The 17,547-nt window shown below is 68.4% G+C and overlaps 5 protein-coding genes across 12 annotated transcripts in view; 2 read left to right on the top strand and 3 right to left on the bottom strand.

Annotated features, from left to right (window-relative positions):
• The first annotated feature begins 1,158 nt into the window (after positions 1 to 1,158).
• Positions 1,159 to 6,369, top strand: ATXN7L3 (ataxin 7 like 3). The gene is made up of 12 exons (XM_041426307.1): positions 1,159 to 1,593; positions 1,682 to 1,814; positions 2,202 to 2,373; positions 2,939 to 3,036; positions 3,240 to 3,262; positions 3,336 to 3,381; positions 3,641 to 3,672; positions 3,796 to 3,864; positions 4,368 to 4,411; positions 4,529 to 4,600; positions 4,853 to 4,986; positions 5,432 to 6,369. Exons 1-12 carry the CDS (start codon positions 1,543 to 1,545, stop codon positions 5,581 to 5,583), a joined length of 1,026 nt encoding a protein of 341 aa, XP_041282241.1. The 5' UTR covers positions 1,159 to 1,542; the 3' UTR covers positions 5,584 to 6,369.
• A 961-nt stretch (positions 6,370 to 7,330) lies between these two features.
• On the bottom strand, positions 7,331 to 9,657 carry TMUB2 (transmembrane and ubiquitin like domain containing 2). The gene is made up of 3 exons (XM_041426308.1): positions 9,264 to 9,657; positions 8,168 to 8,931; positions 7,331 to 7,957 (listed from the first exon to the last, which is right to left on the bottom strand). The coding sequence occupies exons 2-3, from the start codon at positions 8,629 to 8,631 to the stop codon at positions 7,588 to 7,590; spliced, it is 834 nt and encodes a 277-aa protein (XP_041282242.1). The 5' UTR covers positions 8,632 to 8,931; positions 9,264 to 9,657; the 3' UTR covers positions 7,331 to 7,587.
• A 67-nt stretch (positions 9,658 to 9,724) lies between these two features.
• On the bottom strand, positions 9,725 to 12,270 carry ASB16 (ankyrin repeat and SOCS box containing 16). Its single transcript, XM_041426306.1, is given in 6 exon segments — positions 9,725 to 9,989; positions 10,069 to 10,182; positions 10,258 to 10,505; positions 10,508 to 10,749; positions 11,245 to 11,512; positions 11,769 to 12,270. Coding segments are annotated over 6 exon segments (1,374 nt in total). The 5' UTR covers positions 12,085 to 12,270; the 3' UTR covers positions 9,725 to 9,803.
• A 135-nt stretch (positions 12,271 to 12,405) lies between these two features.
• On the bottom strand, positions 12,406 to 16,101 carry HROB (homologous recombination factor with OB-fold). Its single transcript, XM_041426305.1, has 8 exons — positions 15,381 to 16,101; positions 15,031 to 15,114; positions 14,775 to 14,915; positions 14,428 to 14,536; positions 13,611 to 13,696; positions 13,141 to 13,245; positions 12,816 to 13,008; positions 12,406 to 12,689 (listed from the first exon to the last, which is right to left on the bottom strand). The coding sequence occupies exons 1-8, from the start codon at positions 16,053 to 16,055 to the stop codon at positions 12,616 to 12,618; spliced, it is 1,467 nt and encodes a 488-aa protein (XP_041282239.1). The 5' UTR covers positions 16,056 to 16,101; the 3' UTR covers positions 12,406 to 12,615.
• A 1,369-nt stretch (positions 16,102 to 17,470) lies between these two features.
• Positions 17,471 to 17,547, top strand: part of HDAC5 (histone deacetylase 5) — an 18,980-nt gene continuing 18,903 nt past the window's right edge. For all 8 annotated transcript variants that reach the window (XM_041426236.1, XM_041426235.1, XM_041426231.1 and 5 more), the window contains exon 1: positions 17,471 to 17,529. The gene's annotated coding sequence lies outside the window, so the exon portion shown is untranslated. The remainder of the gene's footprint in view (positions 17,530 to 17,547) is intronic.

Below are 17,547 nucleotides of genomic sequence, written 5' to 3'. Positions count from 1 at the left end.
TTTTTTTTTTTTTCATTCTTTTTTAAAAAAAAAAAAAAAAATTTTGGAAAAAAAAAAAAAAAAAAGGACGAGCGTGAGGAGTGTCTTTCCTCCTTCGTGTGGGATCCCCTTGGGGGGGATCCGCTGTGGGTGGGGACCCCCAGGGCTCATTTTTGGGGGCTCTGCCATTGGGGGAGCCACAGGGATTTGCAGGATGGGATCTGGAGGCATCCGTGTGTCCGCAGTGTCACCGGGATCTCTCAGTGCGGGCTGTAGGGATGAGGGTCGGGGTCCCGGGGGGTTCGGGGGGTCCCCGCCGAGGCTTCGGCCGCGGGGGGAGCTCCGGGCCCCGCCCCTTCAAACCCCGCCCCCTCCCCACTGGGCCCCCCAGCCCTCTGCGAGACCCCCCCGTCCCTGAGATCTCCCTTCCCCCCCACACCATTTTCCTGTTTTTCCATCCACTCCCGAGAGCTCCGGGGCCTTCCCTTGTCTCCCCCAGGCCGGTGAGAGACCCCCGTGAGCCGCCCTTAACCCCCCTTTCCTGTCTGTGCCCCCGCCTTCTCTCCTGAGAGCTCCCAGGACCACCCCTGGACCTCCAGACCCTGAAACCCCTCATTCCCAACCCCCTGCCTTAATCCTGAGAGCCCATGGGACCCCCCCTGGCCTCCCCAGCCCTATGGGAGACCCCCTAAGCCCCCCACCCCCCTTCTCCCTCTCCCTTTTCTGCCTCAGCTTTGGGAGGGTTGCTGGGGGCTGAGCCAATTCCAGCCCCTGTTTCCTCTTTCCGTTGTGGAAAGAAGGAATCGCTGGATCAGCGGAATTGGGGGCTGTGAAGACCCCTCTTGTGTCCCCCCATCCCAGTGGCTGGGCAGAGTCCCCCCAGCTCTGTGACAATTGGGGGTTCCACTGCTCAGCACCGGTGGGTGCTGGGGGTGTCTGACCATGACTTTGGGGTCTTTAAACTCTCGTTATGGGGGGGGGGGAAGGCCAGGCTCCATTTTGGGGGGCACACGGTGCTCCCCTCCCTGCCCTGTCCCCCCTCCATCTGCTGCAAGGGAGGGTGATGCAGCAAAACCCACCCCCTCTGGGAGGGGACAGTTTGGGGACACCCCAAGCTCCCTGTGCTCACCTACAGTCCCGAGACAATGGGGGGGTGAGGTGGGGGCTCTGGGGGGGTTTGACACCTCTCTGAAGGCTGGGCACATCCCAGGCTGGCCTGAGGGGTGGGGGACTGGGGACATCCCACCCTTGTCAGCCAGTGTCCCCCCCTAACCTGGGGGGGATCCGTGCCAGGCTGGGGAGGGTCATGCCCAGCTGGGAGACCCCCGAGCCCCCTCTCTTCACTCCTGGAGGGTTTAACCCCGGGACTCTTTCTCTTGGGGATCCCCCCAGAGTGCATCTTGGGGGCATCCCAGGGTGTGCAGTGGGATTTTGGCTGGGAAGGGGGTTGGGAGGGGTCTGCAGGTGAGGGTTGAGGTGCCAGTGAGACCCCACCCCGTGCCCCCAGCCCCCCGTGTCCCGTGCTATGAGCGTTCGGCGTGACTTCTCCGCAAGCAGCTGCAAATGAAAATGGAGGATATGTCTTTGTCTGGCCTGGATAACAGCAAACTGGAGGTGAGCTGCCCTGTCTGGGGGTCTGTCTGTCCTCTGGGGTGTCCGTGTGTGCCCCCCTCATCCCTAACAGCCCCCCCCGGGTCCCCAGGCCATCGCACACGAGATCTACACGGAGCTGGTGGAGGATGCCTGCCTGGGGCTGTGCTTCGAGGTGCACCGGGCTGTCAAGTGCGGGTACTTCTTCCTGGATGACACGGACCCCGACAGCATGAAGGACTTTGGTGAGCCCCCCGAGTTCCCCGGGGGTCAGGGTGATGCTGGTGACAGGGACACAGCCAGGCCCCTGCTCTCTGAGGGGATTGGTGCTCCCCACACACAGGGATTTGATGGGGATTAAACACCCCAGTGTCCCCCCCACAGTGACCAGACTGTCCCAGAGGGGTAAATGGGGGGGCACTGAACCCCAAAACGTGGTGCTGGGGCTCGGGGGGGCACAGCTGGGGTGTGGGTGGGAGGTGGCAGAGACCCCCTGGCAGCACTGCCACTCGGGTTTCAGCCCCCCCGAGCCCCGCTGCGGCTGTGGGGAAGGGTCTGGCAGCCCCAGAGACCCCCCAGAGCAGATGGGGGGGGGTCTCAGTGCAGGGGCTGAGCGTGTCCCCCCCCCGCAGAGATCGTGGACCAGCCGGGCGTGGACATCTTCGGGCAGGTGTACAACCAGTGGAAGAACAAGGAGTGCGTGTGCCCCAACTGCAGCCGCAGCATCGCCGCCTCGCGCTTCGCCCCTCACCTGGAGAAGTGCCTGGGCATGGGCCGCAACAGCAGCCGCATCGCCAACCGCAGGTGGGGCTGCCTGCTCCGGGGAAACCGAGGCACCGGGCCCGAGCCTGCCCGCCTCCCCCCGTGGGGGGCTGTGCTTCGGGCTCTGAGGAGCCCGGGATGTGAACTTGTCCTCAGTCCTCGCTTTCCAGCCTGGGGGGGTCCAGCTTGGTTCCCCCTGGAGCTCCTCTTGTTCCTTCCTGTCAGTTTTTCCCTCCTGGGAAAGTGAGCTGGGAACCCCGGGTCCTGTGTCCCCCCACCTTGGGTCCTGTGTCCCCCCTCCTTGGGTCCTGTGTCCCCCCCCTTGGGTCCTGTGTCCCCTCCAGGTGCTGTGTCCCCCACCTTGGGTCCTGTGTCCCCCCTCCTTGGGTCCTGTGTCCCCCCCCTTGGGTCCTGTGTCCCCTCCAGGTGCTGTGTCCCCCACCTTGGGTCCTGTGTCCCCCCTGGGTCCTGTGTCCTTGCCTTGATGGCTGCTGGGGACTCCTGTCTGGATCCCTGTGTGCTGGGATGGATGGGAGGGTACCAGGGGACATGGGATGGAGGACGTGGGGCAGACCCTGGCCATGATCTCCTTCCCCTCCCCGCTAAGGATCGCGAGCAGCAACAACCTGAACAAGTCAGAGAGTGACCAGGAGGACAACGATGACATCAATGACAACGACTGGTCCTATGGCTCAGAGAAGAAAGGTGGGCAGGGGTCCCTGGTGTCCTGAGGGGTGGGGGACATGTCCTGCCTGCCCCATGGCCCCTGAACCCCGGTCCTGGGTGGGTGTGTAGGGGAAGAGCAGCCGTGGGTGGTGGTCCCAGCCCTGGGGAGGCAGCAGTGGCTCTGGGAAGGGGCTGCATGCACTGGAAAAGGTCAAATCTTTCCTTTCTGTCTCTCCCCACAGCAAAGAAGAGGAAATCGGATAAGGTGAGGGGTGCAGGGAGGGGTGGGGGGCGCGGGGAGGACACAGGACACCCCCAACACCCCCGTCTCGTTGCAGAACCCCAACTCGCCCCGCAGGTCCAAGTCCCTGAAACACAAAAATGGTGAGGGGGCGGGGCTGGCACCCCTGGGGTGGGGCTAAAAAATGAGGGAGGGGGCTCCCACCTTTGGGGCGGGGCATCGGTGTGGGGCGGGGCTTGGATGGGCTGGACACCTGTAGGGGTGGGGTATTTGGGGTGGGTGGGGCTTGTGGGGAGGCGGGGCTCTCCCTGGCTGGGGTGGTGGTGGTGGGAGGGGGCCCTGGGGGTCCCAGGCAGGGCCAGGCTGGGGGCAGGACCCCCCCTCACCTTTCCTCCCTGCCAGGCGAGATCGGCGGGAACCCCGATCCCTTCAAGGTGAGCCTGGGATGGGGGGAGATGGCTGCCAGTCCCTGCTCTGCCTCCCCAGGGGCTGCATTGCCCCCCCAGGAGGGTCCCCCCAGCTTCCCCCAGCCCTGAGCCTGCTCTCTGCCCCCCCAGTACAGCAACTCAGCTGGCATCAACTACGAGACGCTGGGCCCCGAGGAGCTGCGGACGCTGCTCACCACGGTGAGGGGATGGGGCAGGGGGGTCCCGGCTGGGCAGGGGGCACCACAGGGGATGGGACCCCTGGGGGTCTCTCCCAGCTGGGCAGGGGGCACCACAGGGGATGGGACCCCCGGGGGTCTCTCCTAGCTGGGCAGGGGGCACCACAGGGGATGGGACCCCCGGGGTGCTCTCCCAGCTGGGCAGGGGGCACCACAGGGGATGGGACCCCCGGGGGTCTCTCCCAGCTGGGCAGGGGGCATCACAGGGGATGGGACCCCAGGGGGTCTCTCCCAGCTGAGCTCCATCCCACTGGGGCTGGTTTCCAGGCTGGGAATGGGGACGTGCAGGGGCAGTGGCTGCTTTGTCTGGGACTCAGCACTGGGAGACTGGAGGACCCCAGGGGTCACTCACCTGTCCCCCCCAAGCTCACCTGTCCCCCCCAAATTCACCTGTCCCCCCCAAACTCACCTGTCCCCCCAAACTCACCTGTCCCCCCCAAACTCACCTGTCTCTTCCCTCCCCAGCAATGCGGGGTCATCTCCGAACACACCAAGAAGATGTGCACCAGGTGAGGGCAGCCTGGCCTGGCCCTGCTCACTCTGGGGGGCTTCCCCAGGGTCCCCAACGTGCCCCCATCCCCATGGGAGGGGGGAAGGCCCATCTCAGTGCCGTGTCTGGTCCCCAGGTCCCTGCGGTGTCCCCAGCACACGGATGAGCAGCGCAGGGCAGTCCGGGTTTACCTCCTCGGGCCCTCCGCGTAAGTGGGTGCAGATCGGGGTCCCGGGGTCCCCAGGGTCCTGTGGGACAGGGACTGGGGGGGCTGCATGGGGTGCTCAGGAGGGGCTGGGGGCAGGGACAGGCTGGGGAGGCCTGGAGGGGATGGGAGCCCAGGGCTGGGGTTGGGATTTGCAGCCCAGCAGGGTGGTGGGGGCTGAGTGGAGCCCCTGGGTGTCCCCCTGGCACTTGGGGGGGCTCTGTCCCCTCTGCCCTCTGTAACACCTGTGCCCAGGTCCCTGCCCGAGGCCGAGGGCGGCGTGGAGAACGACAGCTTCGAGGTGGCCGAGAGCCAGGCCCTGATGAGCCGCCTGCAGTGGGACGGCTCCTCCGACATCTCCCCCTCCGACTCGGCCTCCTCCAAAGCCAGTGAGTGTTCAGGGGCTGGGGGACAAATCCTGTGGCACAGACCCCTCTGAGGGGCAAATCCTAGGGCACAGATCCTTCTGTGGGGGCAAAACTGGGTGTTCTGGCATCGACATCTCCCCCTCCGACTCGGCCTCCTCCAAAGCCAGTGAGTGTTCAGGGGCTGGGGGACAAATCCTGTGGCACAGACCCCTCTGAGGGGCAAATCCTGGGGCACAGATCCCTCTGTGGGGGGCAAAACTGGCTGTTCTGGCACGTCCTCAGTACAAGAGGGGTTGAACAGACCATGCCTCCAAAGCCTGGAGCGCCCTGACCCCCACTTGGGACGGGCAGGAACATTTTGGGGTACATTTTCTTGGGTGTTGACCAGAGTTGGGCATCATCCCCTCTGTTTTGGGGCTCATCTCCTCCCTGACACCCCCATTTCTCCCCTTTCTCCCCTCCCTAGGTACAAACAACTCCGAGTCCCGCAAGACCAAGAAGAAGAAGCCCCACCTGGGGCTGGTGAGCGGCGCCCCGGGGCTCGGCTCCAGCAAGAAGAAGAAGCCCAAGCCCCCCGCCCCCCACACCCCCAGCATCTATGATGACATCAACAACTGAGCCCCGCCGAGCTGGGGAGGGGCAGGACGGACAGAGGGACGGACAGGGGCCAGGACAGCCCCCTGGCACCCCCCGGGCCAGACACAACGTGGGTACCGGAGCACAGAGGACTCGGCTGTGGCTGGAGTGGGGCTGGATTTGGGGAGCCCCTGTTAGTGCCCCCCTTCCTCCCCCCCCCGCCCCGGTGCCTCTATTTATTCTGTGACAGTTTTTGTACGCGGGGCTCCCTTTGGGGTGTCACCCTCAGGGGGGGTACAGGGGTACAGCCCCCCCTTCCCTCCCAGCACCCCCAAAGCCAGCTGTGCCCCCCCACACCTGCTCCTCACTTACCCCAGTGGGGTGGGAGGCACCTGGACACCGTGGGCAGGTCTGGGCCTGGGTCAGGGGGTTGTGAATCCCCCCTGCTGTGGGGTTTTGGGGTGAGCCCCCACTCTGGAGCTGCCCCCCTCCCTGCCCTGGGCTGGCACTCGCCGGTCGGGCTGGCTCAGGAGGGGGGGTCACACTGGAGGGGGCCTTTCCCACTCAGAGGACAAGGGGGCATCCTCTCACCCCCAGATCTGTTCAGCTGTGCCTGCATTCAGCTGTTGGGGGTCTTGAGGGCCTGGCAGTGCCCACACAGGGGGTCACAGGGGGCTGCATGCTGCATCCTTCATGTTTGGGGGTGGGTCTGGGGGTGGGGGGAGCTGCTGTGACCATCCCTGTGCCAAACTGTTTGGGGAGGGGGGACCCCAACCTGCCAGGGACGTCTGGGGGGGAGCTGGGAATGGAGCAGAACTGGGGGGGAAGCCCAGCCCGGCTTCAGCACAGAGCCCCCCACTCTTGGTGTCCCCAGGGCAGCTCGGTGTGCCCTCCACGCGTGCCTGGGGACCTGCTGCTGCAGTTGGGGTTCAGTGGGGACCCCCACAGGCTCTGCTTTTGTTTGGGGGGGCCGGGACCAGCACCCCGCTGTGCGGGCTGGGGGGGACAGGTCCCTCTGGCTGGATCCAGGTCACCCCCTGCCCTGTGATCCCCTCCCTGCAGCTGTTCCCCATCGCAGGGGCTGTGCTGGGGACAGGGTTGGCTCCATCCCCTCCCTTGTCCCCCCCGACCATGGCTGTCTGACCCCCCCATTTTGGCCATATGTCCCCGGGGTGGAGCTGTGTCTGTCCCCACACCCCGTGGCTCCTCTCGCTGGGACTCACTCATTATGGTGCTCTCGACTCTGGATTCACTATTGTTTTCAAACTGCTGCTAAAGGCTGGCCTGGGGGGGTCCTGCAGAGCCCTGGGCACCTCAGAACTGCAGCCCCCCCCCCCCCGCATGGGGACCCCCGTGCGGTCCCTCCTGGTGTGGCTTTGGGGCTGGGCAGGTCTGGCCACCGGAGCATGCCAAGCTGGCCTTCGCGTGCCCCGGGGCCCGAGGACGGGGCTGTGGGCACCCAAAAACACGGGGGACCACCCCAAACTGCCTGGGGGGGCGGGCACGGCGAGCTGGGGCTGGGGGGGGGGAGGCCCCCCCGCAGGGGAAATGAGCCCTTGTGAGGTCTGTGTGTCCCGTGAGTGGGTTGTGGCTGCCCCTGTAAATAAAACTGCATCTTGACTTGGTATCTCTGGCATTAATTACGGCTCGTTAATTAAACAGGGCCTTTACCTCCACCCCCATCCATCTCTCCCCACTCCATTCCCCACGGGTGGGGCCGGATTTGTTTTTATGGCTATGGCCCCCCAGCCATGGGGGGGTAGGAGAGAGCAGCCCCAGAGCAGGAAGGTACCACTGGGGTGACCCGACACCCTTTATTCGCATTAAAAAGTCCTTGGGAAGAAACCGCGGCCCATTCCAGTGCTGTCCCACTGCCCGGAGCTGGGGCTGGGCAGGGGCAGTGCAGTTTCGGGGGGGCACAGCCCCTTTTTGGGGGGTAAAGTCCGCCAGCAAGGCTGGGACCTACGTGCCGAGCTGCCACCGTGCTGGCTCCGGTCCCGGGACGGGGACAGGGACACCGCGGTGCCTCCCCGGCTCCCTCCCGCCTCACCCCGCCTGTCCGTACACCCCGAAGGCCAGGAAGGTGACCAGCACGGTGACACCGATCAGCGACACGGTGGCCGGGGCCGTGAAGAGCTGCCGGTAATTGATGCGGAAATACCAGCCCAGCGCCAGCACCACCATGACCGTGGGCACCATGAGCGTCCCCCCGCCCAGGGGCAGCCCCGGGGCCGCGGGGGCGGCGGGGCCGGGCTCGGGCAGGGCGGGGGCGGCCGCGGTGGCCCCCCGGGAGCGGTGGCAGTGGATGACACAGTTGTCGGTGATGCGGAGCGAGCGCAGCGTCCGCGCCTGGTCCTGCAGCAGCTGCCCGCGGTAGATGAGCTTCGTCTGGCTCTCCTGGCCCGGGAAGTATTTGCTGCGGGAGGACGGGGCGGGTGGGAGGCGGCACAGACGGCGCTCACGGAGCCCCCCGGGGTGGGAACCCCCGCCGTTAAACGGGGAGGGGACAGCGACGGCACTGCCACCGCCGCCTCTTTTGAACTCCGAAGCCCACAGCCCCCGGTATTTTTGGCACAGCGGGAGGGATGAAAGCTGCACACACCCCTCCGTGTCCCCCGAGCCTCACCTCTTGAGGATCCCCACGGTGTCCTCGGGCCGGGCCACCGCCACCTCCTCGGTGTCGTTGAGGAACTTGAGGCGGATCTTGATGAGGCCGGGACACGCGTCCCCAGCCGCGGGGGCACCGGGCTCGGCGGGGTCCCGGGACGAGCTCCGCGCCTCCAGCCGCCGCTCCGGGCCGGGCTCGGGGGGGCTCCCGCTGTCCCCCCGCGCCGCCGCCGCCTCCCCTTCCTCCTCCGCTTTCTCCTCCGCGCTTTCCGGGGTCCCGGGGGGCTCCGGGGCCTCGGCGGCCCCCGCGGACCCGAGGCGGATGACGGCCGCGTCCCCGGTACCCAGGAGCTGGCTGCTGCCGTCCGCCACGTACGTGGACAGCCAGGCCAGCACCAGCGCCAGCGCCAGCACGGCCACCCCGGCCACCAGCGTCACCTCGTCGCCCACCCCCAGGATGAGCGGGGCGGCCGGGGGCTCCATCTCCGCGACCCCCGCCTGGAGCTCGCGGTGCCCGGGGTGACCGAGCCGTGCGGCGGCAGCGGGGACCCCCGGCGCTGCCCCGGTGCCACCTTCGGGCTCAGAACGGACCCCGCGGCTGCTCCCGGGCACCGGGGACCGCAGGGACGGGAGCTGCTGGCTGCGGATTCCGCTCCTCGCTCCCGAGACACCGGACGGGCAGCGCTGCGCTCACCTCACCGGGCCCGGCGGAGGGTCCCGGGGGTCCCGGAGGGTCCCGCAGCCCCTCGGTGCCCAGCGGGGCAGGGTCAGGCCATCCCCGACCTGGACGGAGCAGAGCGATGCGGTCAGCGGAGCCCGGGCACGGCGGGGCGGGAGGAACGGGGGATGTCCCTGCCGGTCCCCGGGGGTCCCGGTGTGTCCCTACCGGTCCCCGTGTATCCCGGGGGTCCCTGCCAGCCCCGGCCATCCCGGGGGGCGCCGCTGTGTCCCTGCCAGCCCCGCGGTCCCGGGGTGTCCCCGGGGGTCCCGGTGCCCCCCCCCCCCCCCCCCCCCCCCCCCCCCCCCCCCCCCCCCGCCGCGAGGGGCGTCATCTCCTGCAGCCTGAGGGGGAAAAAAACCCCGGGGGCCCCCGCCCCCCCCCCCCCCCCACTCACCGCCTCCCGCCGCCGCCGCCCGCGCCGGAAGCGCCACGTCACAGCGCGCGCCGCCAGGGGGCGGGAGGGGGCGGTGCGCGCGCGGGTTACGTCACGGCCGCGCCCAGTGGGTGTGGTCAACGAGAGGGTGGAGCCAGCGGGACGCGCCCCAAATTGGGCGGTGCCGTGAGTGGGCGGAGCTGCGACGGGAGGCGTGGTCCGTTGGGGGCGTGGTCAGGGCCGCAGCGGGGCGGGGCCTCGGGAGCATCGTGGGAACTGCGGGCTGAACCCCCCCCCCGCCAACGGGGCCTGACCGGGACCGGACCCCCCCGGCCGCGCTGTCACCCCCTCATCCGCTGTCCCCACATCCGCCAGGGCCCATCTGTCCCCTCCCTGCCACCTGTGACCCCCCTGTCCCCACAGTCCCCTGTCCCCACAGCAGCTGCCATTGCCCACCCTGGTCCCACAGGGACAAAGCCACCTCTGCCATGTCCTTTATTGACACCAGGGCCATGGAGGGGACACACGGAGGGGACAGCAGTGGGGACACACGGCGTGCCCTCAGGAGATGAGACCCTCGATGGGCAGCTGGAGGTAGCGGCGCAGCGGGGGCGGCAGTGCCAGCCTGGGGATAGCGGCGCGGCAGCGGGCGCCCAGGTGACGCCGGATGGCCACACGCGCCAGGTGCTGCAGCCGCCGCGGCCGCCCCGCCATGCGCACGGCCGAGGCATAGAACTCCTGGTGCTCCTGCCAGGGGGACACGGGGCACGGTGGGCTGGGCTGGGGACACGGGCACAGCCCGGGACCCCCCAGGACACCCCCTTACCTCCCAGATCTCGGGGGGCACGGCCTCCACCCAGCCGTCGGTGGGGGGCACGCGGTCGTAGGCGTTGAGCATCACCTCCAGCGCCGGCGGGTGCTGGCAGCACAGCCTGAGCATCTGCCAGCAGAACCGTGTCACCGAGGCGTGACACCGCCACCGCCCTGTGCCCCCCGTCACCCCCGTGCCCCACACCTTGGGGTGCGGGGGGCGGGCGCCGTGGTCCAGCAGGAGGGCGAGGGTCTCCTCGGGCCGCTGCTGGCGGTACTCGCACACGGCGCGCAGGGCGCAGTCCATGGGGGTGTCCCCGGCGCCGTTGGGGACGGCGGCGTCGGCGCCGTGGCGCAGCAGCAGCCGGGCCAGCTCGGGGTGCCCGTTGGCACAGGCGTTGTGCAGCGGCGTGTGGCCCTTGCGCCCCGCGGCCCCGGGCCGGGCGCCGCCGCCAGCAGCCGCTCGGCCACGCGCAAGAAGCGCTCGGCGTCCTCGGGGCGCTCGGCCGCCGCCGCCGCCGCGTTCAGGGGGGTCTCGCCCTGGTGGGTGCGCCGGGAGGGGTCGGCGCCGTGGTGGAGGTACAGCTCCACGTGGGCCACCAGGCCCTGGCGCGCCGCCACGTGCAGCGCCGTCACCTGCCGGTCGCGGGTGCCCAGGTTCACCTGCGCGCCGTGCGCCAGCAGCAGCTCCGCACACCTGGAGAGGGTGGGAAGGGTGAGGGGACGCTTTGGAGAGACACGGCAGACGTGGGACACGAGAAGGACGTGCCAGGGAGGTGTGGTTCCCGTGGGACACCCCCGGGGACACCCTGGAGAGACCTGTCACCCATGGGACACCCCCAGGGACACCCTGGAGAGGCCTGTCACCCATGGGACACCCCCAGGGACACCCCCGGGGACACCCTGGAGATGCCTGTCACCCATGGGACACCCCCAGGGACACCCCCAGGGACACCCTGGAGAGGCCTGTCACCCATGGGACACCCCCAGGAACACCCTGGAGAGACCTGTCACCCATGGGACACCCCCGGGGACACCCTGGAGAGGCCTGTCACCCATGGGACACCCCCAGGGACCCCCCCCCAGGACACCCCAGATTGCGTGGGTGGGGCAGCAGTGACGATTTCATGGGCGGGGTCTCTCACGCAGGTGAGCCCCACCCTGGCCCCCTCCCCCGCAGGTGAGCCCCTACCTGAGGCTGTGCGGCGCGGTGCAGAGGTGCAGCGGGGCCGAGCCGTCGGCGCTCAGCACGTTGGGGTCCGCGCCGAAGGCCAGGAGCAGGCGGGCGCAGTTGGGGTGGGGGGCGGCCGCGCTGTCGTGCAGGGGGGCCCGGCCCCCCACCACGGCGTCCACGGCCGCCCCCCGCAGCAGCAGGTGCCGGGCGCAGTCCTCGTAGCCGCGGGCGGCGGCGATGCGCAGGGCGGAGGTGTGCTGCCGGCGGGGGCTCAGCACCCACAGCCCTGCGGGGGGCACGGGGAGCTGCCGGGTAGCCCACTGCCCGCTGGAGCCCCCTCACCCGCACCCACCCACCCACACCTTGCCGGAGGAGGGGGGAGCAGGGGGGCACCCACCGGCTCCCAGGCTCCCCAGGAACCGGAGCAGCCAGCCCTGCTCCCCAAAACCCTCTTGGGGCTGCACCCCTTTTCCAGGGGGAACTGGAGGGAAGGGAGAAGGGAGAAGAAAGGAAAGACCCCCAGTGGCACCCCCAGCCCCTACCCTGCTCCGGTGACCACACCAGCTCCTCGCTGACCATCTCCAACACCACATTGGCCGTGGCCTCGTCCCTGAAGATGCTCTGGACGCGCGGCAGGTCCCCGGCGTAGAGGGCGTTGTGCACGGCGGGGTCCCGGCAGAACTGGCGGCGCCGGGGTGGGCTCGGGGGGGCTCGGGGGGTCCCGGTTCCCGTCAGGAGGCGGCGCGAGGCCGATTCCCGGGCCAGTGCCCGGCGGCGATCCTCCCGCTCCAGCAGCTCCCGCTGCAGCCGCAGCGAGCGCAGCGCCGAGGGGCTGAAGGCGAACGTCTCGTGGGCCATGGGAGCCCCCGAGGGCAGGGGGGCTCTGGGGACAGCGAGCCTGGCGGGTTATTAATAGGGCTGTGCCCCACACACACGGACGTGGAATCAAATCCCAGAGCCAGGGGCCCTATAAATAACTCCTGGTGGTAAACAGAGTCACGGGGTGCAGGGCAGTTTAACCTGTTGGTGGGTGCGAAGTGGGGACGTCCCATGGGGAGGGATCTGGGGACTCCCCAGTCCTGCAGGGCTGTGAGAGCCTGGGGGGATGGCTCCTCCTTCCCAGGGGGAGCAGGGACCCCCGGGCAGGGACAGAGGGGTGACACACGAGGACACAGGTGATGCAGAAACAAAACAGCCCTTTAATGCAGGTTTGGGAGCCAGAGGGGCCCGTGTGCCCGAAGCAGTGGGGACAGTGCTGAAGCCACTTCCCTCCTGGGTGTCCCCAGCGCTCAGCTCCACAACAAACACCACGGACACGCAGACAGAGAAGCGGGTGGGTGGGTGGCAGGTGTGTCACCTGCTCCTCGGCACCGTCACCCTCTGCTGGGCTCAGCCACAGTCAACCTGAGCCGGGGCTGAGAAGAAATCCTCGGGCAGCTCTCCCAGGAGCCCGTCCAGGTCATCTGCACGGCACAGCAGGATGGGAGTTTGTGTGTGTGAGATCGTGGAATTGTTCAGGCTGGGAACCAGGCCCTGCTTTGCACAGGACACAGAGTTTTCCCTCCCCTCCCAGAGTGGGTCTGACTCACCCATGTCACATCCATCAGCTCCCACCGGCTCTTCCCAGCTGGGATCAGAGCTCGGTGGGCACAGGGAGAAGCCCCCAGGATGTTGCTCTGCACTGTGTCCACTCGTCCTCGACTGTCCCCAGTCCTCAGGAATGGGGACACCCCGGGTGGGCTGTGCAGGGGGGTCTGGGGCCAGCTCAGCCTGGGCAGGGACCTGCAAAACCCAGTGGGGATGAATTATTGGGGGGTTTATCCAGCCCTCCCCCTTCCTCTTGGGGGTCCCCATAACCCAGACCCCCTGGGGGTCACAGCAGCCCCCCAGGGCCACCAGCAGTGCCCCCCTCACCTGCCGGGGGGAGCAGCCCTCAGGCTCGGGTGGGAAGATCCGGAGGAGGTTGTTGGGGGTCACGTTGAGGTAGTGGTTGCGGTGGGAGGGGGAGAAGACCCCGACCTGCAGAGAGGGCAGAGCCAGCTCCTGGATAAACCCCCCAAGTTACAGTGCCCCGTTTATGGAAATCTTAGGATGAAGGGTGAAAGTTTAGGAAGAGTTGAGAAAAATCTGAGGTGCAAAACTGCGGGAGATCCTTTTCTTGTATTTGTATTTGCAGGTGCCGTGGAATGGGAACAGGGATGTACCACATGCACACACTGGCTCCTCTTATCCCTTATCCTACATCCACATTCCAGTTCCAGGGTGTACTGGGGCTGGGAACAGGACAGGTGATGTGCTGTATCAGCACCCCAATCCCCCACCCCGCATTCCCCCGGGGTCAGACCCCACTGGGGTGGGATAAGCAGCCCCCCAGTTCTCCTCACCTGCCTCAGGAGCAGCACGGAGCCGGCCCGGAGCTCGCTCTGCCTCTGCTCCAGCAGCAGCCGGTGCACGGTGCCCTGCATCTCCCCTGGCAGCGAGGACGGGATCCCTGAGCCCTGGGGGCGACGGGCCGGAGCCCCTCCGGGCACAGGATCCTCCGGGCACAGGTACCCCCAGGGCACAGGTACCCCAGGCACAGGTACCACTGGGCACAGGTACCGATACCACCGGAGCCCCACCGGGCACAGGTACCCCCAGGGCACAGGTACCCCAGGCACAGGTACCCCAGGCACAGGTACCGGTACCACCGGAGCCCCACCGGGCACAGGTATCCCCAGGGCACAGGTACCACCAGGCACAGGTACCCCCAGGGCACAGGTACCCCTGGGCACAGGTACCCCTGGGCACAGGTACCACCACGCACAGGTACCCCCGGGCACAGATACCCCTGGGCACAGGTACCACCAGAGCCCCACCAGACAGAGGTACCACCAGGCACAGGTACCCCCAGAGCAGAGGTACCCCCAGGGCACAGGTACCCCAGGCACAGGTACCACTGGGCACAGGTACCGGTACCACCGGAGCCCCACCGGGCACGGAACCTCAGGGCACAGGTACCCCAGGCACAGGTACCACCGGGCACAGGAACCCCAGGGCACAGGTACCCCTGGGCACAGGTACCACCAGAGCCCCACCAGAGCAGAGGTACCCCCAGGGCACAGGTACCCCAGGGTACAGGTACCCCAGGGCACAGGTACCCCCAGGGCACAGGTACCCCCGGGCACAGGTACCCCTGGGCACAGGCACTGCCCCACTCACCTGTGGGGTCCCGGAACACAGCACCAGCGCCGGCGCTGCTCCTGGTCAGGGTCTTGATCATCACTGCCATGCTGGGCACCTTGTTCTTCGGGAGCTGCTTCAGGGCTGCCTGCACAGCACAGCGGGGATTTTGGGATAACCTTGGGCAAGGCTGGGAGATGAACTCCCTGATCCTTGTGGGTCCCTTCCCGTGTGGGATATTCCAGGATTCTACAGCCCTCGTCACCCCGGGGATGTGGATGTCTGCGCTCAGCTCAGCTCAGCCCCCTCCCCAGAGATTCCCAGCCCTAAAAGCAGCTCCGAGGGGTGAGGGAAGAGCAGGAAGCTGAGCCCTGGGCCGCCCTCACCTTGCGGAGCACCATGACCACGCTGTAGGTGTGGAGGAAGCAGCTGGGGTCTCTCTCATCCAGCCCCAGCTCCGTCTTCATGGCCAGCCAGGGCCCCTTCCCAAAATCCTCCTCCGTGGGCAGCGGGGAGCTGGGCAGCGCCTGGGGTCAGGGATACCCATGGTCACAAAGCCCCAGGGGCTCCCTCCCCGCCCAGCACCCCACTGGGGGGGTCCCACCGGGATCTGCCCGAGCAGGGGTGGGAGGGGGGGGTTACCTGAGCCCGCGGCTTTGCCACGGCCCCGTGAGCTGGAGTCTGGGGAGCAGACACCAGGATCTCCTCCAGCAGCTTCCCAGAGTGCTTGTGGGACAGGGAGAGACGTCCAGGGATCTGCCTGGCTTCATCAGCTGCTCCCATCCTCATCCCCATCCCATCCCCATCCCCATCCCATCCCACCCTCATCCCCATCCCCATTCCCATCTCCATCCCCATCCCCACCCCACATCCCACTCCCATTCCCATCCTATCCCAACCCACTTGCATTCCTGACCCCATCCTCACCCCGTTCCCACGCTGTCCCCATCCCCAGCCACCCCCTGCCCACCTCCTCCCCACCCTGTGCCCACCTGCTGGGGCAGGATCCCGGCGGGCCCCGGGAAGCGCCGGCTCTCCCTGCGGGTGGGGGCTCGGGGGGCTGCCCCGGGGGCTTTGCTGGCCGCTGTCACCAGCTGCACCAGGTGGTTGGTGACCACGGGGGCGTTCGGGGGGCCAGGAGCGTTGGCAGCCACGGGGGGGTTCGGGAAGCTGGGGGGGCCCGAGGGGGGTCNGAGGGGGGTCTGGGGGGCAGCCGGGGCTGGGGGCAGCTCTGTGCTGGGGGGCTCCAGGGCACTGAGGAGCTGCTCCTTCCTAGGGGTGCTTGGACAGGCCTCAGGCACGGAGCCCCCGGAGCAGGGAGGGACCCTCGGGAGCTTCCCGGCTCTCCCGTGGAAAGGGGGGGTCTGGGGGCACAGACACCGGCCGTGCTGGGCCGCAGCATCATTTTGGCACTGGGGAGGGGGCCCTGCCTGTCCTGCAGCCCCCCAGAACCCGAGACCAGTTCCTCTCCCACCCTGAGCTTTTTGGGGGCCGCACATTCCTGAGCGTTCTCCTTCCCTGGGCATTTCCATGGGGGCTTCTCGCGGCGCCCGGGGGGCACCGGGGCAGTGCCAGCCCCCACGGGCACCTCGGGACCCTCCAGCTCCCTGCAGGCAGCCAGGAAAAGGGCATTGTCCCGCTCGTCCTGGGGGGCTGCCCCCCGCCATGGGGGTCCCTGGAATCCCACGGGATGCTCGCCCTGCCCGGCGAGGGGCCGGACTCATCCCCATCCACTGGGATGGGCTTTACTGGGATGGGCTTCACTGGGAGGAACCGGGACCACGCTGGGTGAGGAATGCCCGGGGGTCACAAACTGGTTCTCTGCATCTTCCACAGCGGAGAGGAAATCCTGTGGGAGATAAACACTGGGAATGGGAACGGCTCCGTGCGACCCCCGAACCCCGCCGGGGCCGAGCAGCTCGGCCGGCCCGGGCACCTCGCGGGGGTCTCGGCCATTGGGGGTCCCTCACCTCGTCCTCCAGCTCCCCGTCGGTCCCAAAAAGCTTCTGGAAGTGGCAGGACTGTGGGAAAATGGGGAAGGATGGGGCAGGGAGGGACACAGAGGGCCCGGGGTGCTCCCGCAGGTCTCGGCCGCTCGGCAGCCCCGGGAGGGCCTCACACGGCGCCGAGGGGACCCAGGATCGGCCTCCCTCTCACCGCACAGATCCCTTTGTGGGGACCCTCCGTGGAGACCCCAGATCGTCCCCAGGGGACCCCAAACCCCCCTCTGTCCCCCCGGCCCCGTTACCATGGCAGCGCCGCGACCCCGGCCCGGCCCCGGAGGCGGAAGCGGCGGGGCCCGGACTCGAACCCGCGGTCTCCGGGGAAGGGGCGGAACTTCCCCTGCGGCACCGCGCTCCCCCTGGCGGCGGGCAGGAAGCGCGGCCGCGCCCCTTAAAGGGCCACGCACCCCCTTTCCCCGCGCGTGTCACATGTGCACACGCGTGTGCCCCCGCGTCACCCGGCCGGGCCCCGCGGCGCCGCCGGTGACTCAGCGCGGCCCCGGTCCGGCGTGATTCATCCCCGCACGTCCCCGCGGCACGGGCTGAGTGACCCCCCCCCCAACCCGGGCCTGCTACACCCGCACGCGTGCGCGGGCAAGGGCACAGGCGTGTGTGCGTGCGTGTGTCCTGCACACGCGTGTCCCGTGAGTGTGGCAGCTGCACACAGAGCACGCGTGTGCCCTGCGGAGCGTTTCCCGCCTGGCCCGCGGCACACGCGTGTCCCCACGTGTGTGCTCACGCTCTTGTGCGCGGCAGCGGTCGCACACGCGTGTGTGCGGCAGCACAGCGGCCTGTGGCACCTGTCTGTGTGTGTGTGCGCCATGGCACGCCATGGCCTGTCACCTGTCACACACACGCGTGTGCCCCGGCACACTCACAGCCACTGACACCGTCTCACGCTCACTCTCTCCGCGGCCCCTTTAAGGCCCAATTAAGCCCCGCCCCTCATTAGGCGCCGCCCCTTTAAGGGGGGCGCCCCCCCGCGCGCGGGGCTATTTTTAGCGCCGGGCGCCGTCACGTGACCCGGAGTGACGTCACCGAATGTTGTTGTCGGGGCGGGCGGGGCCGCGCGGCGAAGATGGAGGAGGAGGCGGGGGGGCGGCGGGGCGCGCGCCGGGCGGCACCGGGGGGACCCCAGGTACGGGCGGCACCGGGG

This window comes from Onychostruthus taczanowskii, unplaced genomic scaffold, assembly GCF_017590055.1.
Source record: "Onychostruthus taczanowskii isolate IOZ18803 unplaced genomic scaffold, ASM1759005v1 scaffold91, whole genome shotgun sequence".
NCBI lineage: Eukaryota > Metazoa > Chordata > Aves > Passeriformes > Passeridae > Onychostruthus > Onychostruthus taczanowskii.
The sequence above is the reverse complement of the archived record's forward strand: the minus strand, read 5'-3'. Positions and strand labels throughout refer to the sequence as shown.

Coding starts and splice junctions, on each gene's coding strand:
- ATXN7L3 (XM_041426307.1), top strand. CDS start 1,543: ATGAAAATGGAGGATATGTCTTTGTCTGGCCTGGATAACAGCAAACTG. Junction 2,374..2,938: donor AGCCGCATCGCCAACCGCAG/GTGGGGCTGCCT, acceptor CTCCCCGCTAAG/GATCGCGAGCAGCAACAACC. Junction 3,673..3,795: donor GGAACCCCGATCCCTTCAAG/GTGAGCCTGGGA, acceptor CTGCCCCCCCAG/TACAGCAACTCAGCTGGCAT.
- TMUB2 (XM_041426308.1), bottom strand. CDS start 8,631: ATGGAGCCCCCGGCCGCCCCGCTCATCCTGGGGGTGGGCGACGAGGTG. Junction 7,958..8,167: donor ACCGTGGGGATCCTCAAGAG/GTGAGGCTCGGG, acceptor GTCCTCCCGCAG/CAAATACTTCCCGGGCCAGG.